Source organism: Alexandromys fortis, unplaced genomic scaffold, assembly GCF_014885135.2.
Source record: "Alexandromys fortis isolate MF-2015 unplaced genomic scaffold, M_Fortis_MF-2015_v1.1 scaffold_207, whole genome shotgun sequence".
NCBI lineage: Eukaryota > Metazoa > Chordata > Mammalia > Rodentia > Cricetidae > Alexandromys > Alexandromys fortis.
Window position 1 is genome coordinate 161,889 of NW_026068106.1, and position 7,326 is coordinate 169,214.

At 34.5% G+C, this 7,326-nt stretch overlaps 1 protein-coding gene across 1 annotated transcript in view; it reads right to left on the minus strand.

Moving 5' to 3' along the window:
• Positions 1-1,201: 1,201 nt before the first annotated feature.
• Crisp1 (cysteine rich secretory protein 1) overlaps positions 1,202-7,326 on the minus strand; it is a 31,762-nt gene continuing 25,637 nt past the window's right edge. The window contains exons 7-9 of the mRNA XM_050124061.1: positions 6,707-6,804; positions 4,854-4,942; positions 1,202-1,329 (exon numbers count right to left, since the gene is read on the minus strand). Of these exons, the coding sequence (XP_049980018.1) occupies positions 1,202-1,329; positions 4,854-4,942; positions 6,707-6,804 (315 nt within the window). The remainder of the gene's footprint in view (positions 1,330-4,853; positions 4,943-6,706; positions 6,805-7,326) is intronic.

Sequence of the window (7,326 nt, forward strand, 5' to 3'; positions counted from 1 at the left end):
CCAGCAAAACTAAAAGTACCAAATATCAGACTTTGTATGTAGCTATGCTACTTATAATGTTTCTTTGATATTCAGACTCACAAACTTTTGTATTCCATTTGAAACCGGGAAGGTTTGTGGGTTCTAAATAAGGAAATATAAAAGGAACATATCACAACATCATCATCTATTGTGTTCCATTTTCAGTTTTCCTTGTTTGAAAATATTTGTATACAGAACAATTTATAAGATATAGCTTTTTTCTAGTGAAGTAATATAATAAGGTCAAATAAAGCAATGTTTAGGGTATTCAAAACAATTTGACAGCATGGTGTTATATGCATTCAGTTATGATGTAAGAAACACAAAAATCTCAGAACTGGATGTTCAGGATGAGGTGAGGAAATAGAGGGACACTGGAGAAATGGAAGTGAAGGGCAAGGTACCCAAAAATAGACAGACTGACTCTCGTTTCCCTCACTTCACAGACATGCAAGCAGAGACAGGAATGAGTCACTGAGGCATTTATACCATTCTTAGCTGAGTAATACCTACAGTTCAAGTGGAGACTTGGTTCTTGTTAGGCTGGAGAATGTTTTTAATGCTGGATTTAAAAGAAAAAAGAAATTGAAAAGTAAATCAGAAAAAATGGGAGAGTTGGAAAACTGAGTTGATTATAAAAATACTTACTTTATGTTACCAACAAAGAACTCAATTAAATTATTAGTTGGATTGTGTCAACCAAAATCACATGTATTAAATTTGGGGAAAATATTTGACTTGCCCTTTAGTTAAAATATCAAGGAAGGGCCCAGTGGTGATTGCGGCAGTAATCCCAGTACTTGGAAGATAGAGGTAGGTGGATCTCTTCGAGTTTGAGGCCAACCTGGTCTACAGAGTTAATTCCAGGATAGCTAGGTCTGTTGCACAGAGAAACCAAGTCTCGACACCCCCCCCAACAAATAAACAAACAAACAGAGAAAAACAACACAGACATTTAAAACCATTTTTACTATAGGATGGAATGGGGAAAGGGGTAACATGGAGCATGATCTTAATGAACATACGCTGATGCATATAAAGGATGATTAAAAATTAGCTTCTTGAGCATGATAAAAAAAAGCAACTGAAATTCAGTGACGATCTTGTGGTACATTCATGTGAAATCAATGATCCTGAAAACATCCTTTGTGTTCACAGCACAGTAGGAAATAGTAGAAGATTATTTTATTTCTGTTTTACACAGACACGTAGCCTTGCAGAATTTTAGAACTGAAGAATGTGAGCATCCAATAAGTGTCACTTGCTTATCACAGTTGTTGTATTCATCGTAGTAACGGCAGGGGTTTGCTGGAAAAAAAGTAGAACAGTACACAACATTGTGTTTAAAACAGTGGCAACCATTGAGGAAAGGCATTATCTTCCCAAGAGGCAAAGACAAAGATTCTATATAGTAAAGGATTAACTTGCTTAAGGTGAGCTGATTAGATGTGAATGCAAAACAATTGAGTTGAATCAAATTCTTTTGAAATAAAGTGACCAATTCTACTCATGACACAAAGCAGTTTTATTCAATCTCACTTTTTAAACCTGGTTACACTACACCTCAAAAAACCAGAAATGAATAATCTTTTCAATTACTTTGCCATTTTGAGACCAATAATGCCATTATAGAAAATAAAGCAATAAGTTTCAGTCATTTTAAAAAATGGTTTTGGAATTTATCCTTGAAGGATATACGTAGTCAAGAGGACACAAAAAAAAAGGCTTCCATCCAAGTCTCTCAAGAGACATATCAGTTTCAGTGGCAAACCAGGCATGAAACTGTCCTCTCAAGAAATTCATCAGCAGAGAGATCTCACCTGTTTTATAGCATAATAGAAAAAGAATTTCAAATTAATGAAAGAATTGGCATCACAACTCCCTTCTCAACATGAAGAAATACAGAATAAAGAGATCCTCTCTAAGCCCAGGTCATAGACCTGGAATCCTATAGGAGACTCAACACAGAAAATGTCAGAATCAGAGAGAACCAGCCCCTCCTACAATGTCATTGCTCATGAACTGAGCCTTTAGCTCTGTGTTAGCCTTTCCTTTCGTTATGACCTTCCTCCACCAGTGCTCTGATGTGGAAAAAGACACCATTCACTCTTACTCTAGATAAAGTAATAATGTCTAAGTAGAGGAAAGCACTCCACATAAAACTAGTAATTAGTAACAATGCTTTGGAAGTTATGGAATAAGTGAAAAGTATGTAAATTGTTTATAAATAACCAACTGAATGAGAAAGAAATCAAGGAATCATATTACTACTATCAGTATTATGATTTATCATGGATTAAATTTTGTAATTTAAAAATTTCAAACATAAGGAATGTATTTATACTCTTTCCTCTTTATCATCCATACCTATCAGTATTTCTCTATCTCAATAGTTAATTGATGGCATGTTATTTAAATGGTATATCTATGTCAAGGCTTGGATAACCTATCAAAAAGCTCATTCTTGAAGAAACTGATTCTCCCTTTTTAAGCAAACAGCAATTGTCTGTATCTCTTTGTCTGGAGGTGGGGCCTATGCGAGTTTGACATGCACATGGAGTTGGATCTGGTTTTCTCACTGTGCATTTCTTGTGGTTTTTCATGGGTATGTGGTAAAAGCAGATCTTAGTATACCTCTTATTTGCATTTCCTCAAATTTTAAGGGTGTTGAACATTTCAAAAAAAACTTTTTCCCTTTTTAAATTTGTTTTTTGAGAATTTTTTTTTCAGTTACATCATCTATTTTTAATTGAGTCATTTGCTTTCTTGACTCTTGTTTTGTTGGTCTTTGTATATTCTGAGTAGTCAAGCTCTATCACAAGTACATACAACAAAGAACTCTCTTGCTTTTGGATTCCTTTTCATTGTCTTGATTCTGGGAAGTGGCTGTGTTGACAACTCCATGATGGAAATCACTCAATTAGATTCTTTACCATGCAGCAGCTATTCAGTTCTCTCAACATTTGCCAGTTGATGACCTTATTTCATAAGTGAATGGAGTCTTAGTCACAGGGGCCTTCATCTCAACTACATCCTGGAAGGCATTGACTATGCCTCCTCTGTAATTTCAGTGTTTCAGGTCTCACATTGATCTATTTGATCCATTTGGAGTTGATTTTTCTGTCGGTGATAGATATGAAACTAATTTCATTATTTTAATGTGAACATACAATTTCCTGAGCACAGTTTGTTGAAAATGTTGTCTTTTCTTAGTATGTATTTTTGACATCTTTGTTCAATCTTCTTTCATGATTGAAATGCCATGTGAGTAATATACATAAAGAAGTAAGCTCTTTCTGTAATAAAGTCATTTATAATGAGCCAGTAACTAACACCATGCTGAATATCAAAAGGTAGATGATTTCTCTCTGAGATGTGGAACATTAAAAGAATGATCACTGTCATGACTTTTGTTGAACACATTGGTAGAAATCCTAACTGAAGTAGTGAGGCAAGATAACAAAATGAATGGTTTTTCTAAATTGGAAAAATAGCTAGCCAAATTGTCATGGTCAGAAGATGACATCGTCTCTTACAAAGAAATGGACAAAGAGCCTGCCAAAATTAAGAAAATTTAAATTAGTTCAATAAACTGGTTGCAGTAAATCAAAGCAGCATTTAAAATATGGAGCATGGTGTATGCAATAACAATGAGTGAAATAAAAATTAAGAAAACAATTTCACTCATAAAACATAAAATTATACAGCAATTAATTCATTCAAAGTAGTGACATATCTGTTATGAAATAAGAGCACACAAAGCAGGAAGAAAACCTGTGCCTTGTATTGGAAGAATCAATATTAGTAAAATGCCATTCTCTGGGTCCCACCACTAGACTAAGAACTCCAGACAGCAAATGACTACTCAGAGAACGAGAATTAGCGTCTCAGAGGGATGAAATGGCTTACTGAGTGTTCAATGCAGGGTGGTCAGCCATGAAAGCACACAACCTTCAGAAATGGACTCAGGGTTGTATTTATGTATTTGTGGACATTTTTAACAATAATAGTAAAATTAAAGAGGCTAGCAACTTGAGAGTGAAGAGACATGCTGAATAGTGCCTGTTAAGTAGTAGCAATTAGACAAAACTGAGAAAGGTAAATGTGTTATTGGTGTCTATACATGATAGCATACTGCATACTTTTTAAAAAGTGGAATTGTGAACAATGTTCCAAAATCACAAATTTTTGAAAAATAACAGATATGACTACCCTGATATAAAAATGTATAATATTTACCTGTCAGAATATGACCATAACTTCTACATATTCAACTTTCATATGTTAATTAGAAAAAAATCAGAATTTACACAAGCATTGAAGGAAAAATTGTTATAGAATGCTGTACCAGATAACTTCTCAGCAAATAAAAAAGAATAAGGTTCAGCCTAAAGAAAATTCCACCCTGATGTGTATTTAGCCAAGTTGGGGGCAACAAGCATTTTGGAGAGATTGGTAAACTGAAAGCAATATGCATAATTTGTGGTCAAAAATAAGGTATCCAAGGAATTGTGTAGGGACAGCAATCACACATAAATATTAGGGTCACTCTACCACATAATTTTAAATTGTTGGAAGGTACCCTGAGTTTCCTACCAAGGTATTCCAGTTTTCCATTCACTCCAATAATGAGGTCAAAGAGATTTGCTTACACTGGATATGAAAGAAAAAAAAGTAGAAACAATGTAGATATATCTGTGGTAATACTGAGCTGAAAATTATAGAAATATAGATTATAGTTAAGCATAACCTAAAGCATACATGGTCACCATATCAGTATGATCAATATGCCAACTTTAAGCAACCCAAGTTGAAGAACAAAAACAACTCACTGCATAGCCCATCTTCACAGTGATTTGGACAGTCTCCACATGGTGAACCTTCCTTATAAGGCATATTTAGCAAGTCGGGATTATTTCCCCTTTACAAAAGAAAAGGAAGTGGAGGTATAATGAAAACTATCACTGGAAAATATTTATAAACTTATGTTCTCTGTTAACTGCTAATTCAATAGATAATTCATTTAAGCATATTTGTAAATAAACAGTTAATATTTACGATAAATTTATGCATGAGTATTGCCTTTGCAATAAACCACCAGCAGTTCTGTTTATTTGTAGTTGTTTCTTTATCTCTGAACAGTTGTGTGCTCACAGGAATCAGGACATTTGTACAGTCAAGACTTGAAAGTGGCGCTTTAAGGTGCTGTTTTGTATTTTGTTTTGTTTTGTTTTGTTTGTTTTGTTTTAATTTTCACAAGAACTTGGGAAAGTATTTTGGATAATGTAGGGTCCTTAATAGTGTTAAGGAAAAAATACACAATTTATTTGCATTGGATCTTTTTGTTAAATCTCATTTTAACCAGTGATGAAAAGAATGCCACTTCTTATTGTGTCTTATAGATACACTCTCTATAAAAATCACAAAAGCATTAAAGCATGGATAAAACTGAAGAAAGTACTGGGTGTAGGAAACAGTATAGAAGGAAATTAAGTTGTGTAATTTTTGAAACTTCAGAAACTGAAAAATAATTCTTACTTATCAATATCGAAATGTTGTTTTGATAATATGTAGTTCTTAATTGGTGCCACTTATTAAGTTACATCAAGACACAATGAAGTATATATTTCCACTTTGTAATCTATGAATATACCAGGGTATAGTAAGTTCTATTTTAAATGTAAATAAGGTCCACCTTTTAAGGCTCATGCTCAAGGACATACTAGGTGTCTCACTGTTCTGTTCACATACATGCTCTACTTAAATACCACAGTTTTGGTCTAAATAATAATACAGATAAAAGAAGCATGAGGAGCTGTTATAATCTTTTATCAGCAAGAGTCATTTCAAATTATCAGTCAAAGTCAAATATCCTAGGTGTTTGCCCAGACTTGAAGAACCTTCATCTCCAACTGTCCTCCTTTAGAGTCACAGCAGTAGGCCCTCACAGTCATCTTTACTGTTATGGACCCTTCTGTATAACAGCGTTTGATAAGATAAGGTTGTACATCTCCTCACTGAAGTTACTGAGTTATATGTTCTACAATTTGTCACTAGTACCTATGATAGCAGCATTTAGAATACACAAATTCACTTTTAAAATGATTTATTTTAGTTTTGTGATTGTATATGCATGTATGTGAGTATACTGTTTGTATGTATGCAATGGATATATGCATGCAATGTTTGTTTGTTTGTGTGAACATGGACAGTGGAAGTAAGAAGAGTCCATAGAATCCCCTGAAGCTAGAGTTATGGGCAGTCTTAAGACTTCAGTTTTGGGGTATTGCATGAGAAGCAAGTTCTCCTAATCACTCTCCTGTGCCATGTAAATTTTATTTCTAAGGTAAATGCATAGGTTAACACTGGGACCAGAAAGATGGTACACAGGGATCTGGGTGCCTCTGAATATCTTTGCTTTGCCTACAACAGCTCAAATTCACTTCGCTGTGGGACAACTCTCCAGTGAATACCGATAAACTGTCTGAATGTTTGTGTTTTTTTACTAAGTTTATTTGTAAAAACATGATGAAAACTGAAGGGCTATGGGTGTATTTATGACATTTTGCTGACAACCTATCTGAAAAAAGAAATATCAAAACACTAATTTATGATGCTTGAAACATTAGACAAGATTTTAAAAAGTTAATATATTTAAAAACAATCATAAACTGGTATTACATACTCATGACAATAGTGACACACATAGAGATATATAGGTGTCTTTTGTCTGCGACATGATGCGACATCACAGCCAATGAGGTAAGAAGAGGCCCAGACCATCTGTAAAGATAAGAGATAACTTTATACCAATATTACTGATGTACATCTTTAATTCCAGCACTCCTGAGGTAGAGGCAGGTGGATCTCGGTGTTTTTGAGGTCAATTTGGCCTAAAACGCTAGTTCCCAGGGGCTGGAGAGATGGCTCAGAGGTTAAGAGCATTGCCTGCTCTTCCAAAGGTCCTGAGTTCAATTCGCAGCAACCACATGGTGGCTCACAACCATCTGTAATGAGATCTTGTGCCCTCTTCTGGCCTGCAGGCATAAACACAGACAGAATATTGTATACATAATAAATAAATATTTTTTAAAAAAAAAGCTAGTTCCCAATTAGCTAGGAATGTAACACAGAGAAACCCTGTTACCAAAAGCAAAATAGAAAAAGAAAAAAAAGAAAGAAGAGAGATGACTTCAAACTCTATCACAGAGCTACAGTAATGAAAACAGTGTGGTATTGGCATAAAAACAGAGAAGTCGACCAATGGAATCGCATAGAAGACCCGGAATTTAATCCCCAAACCTA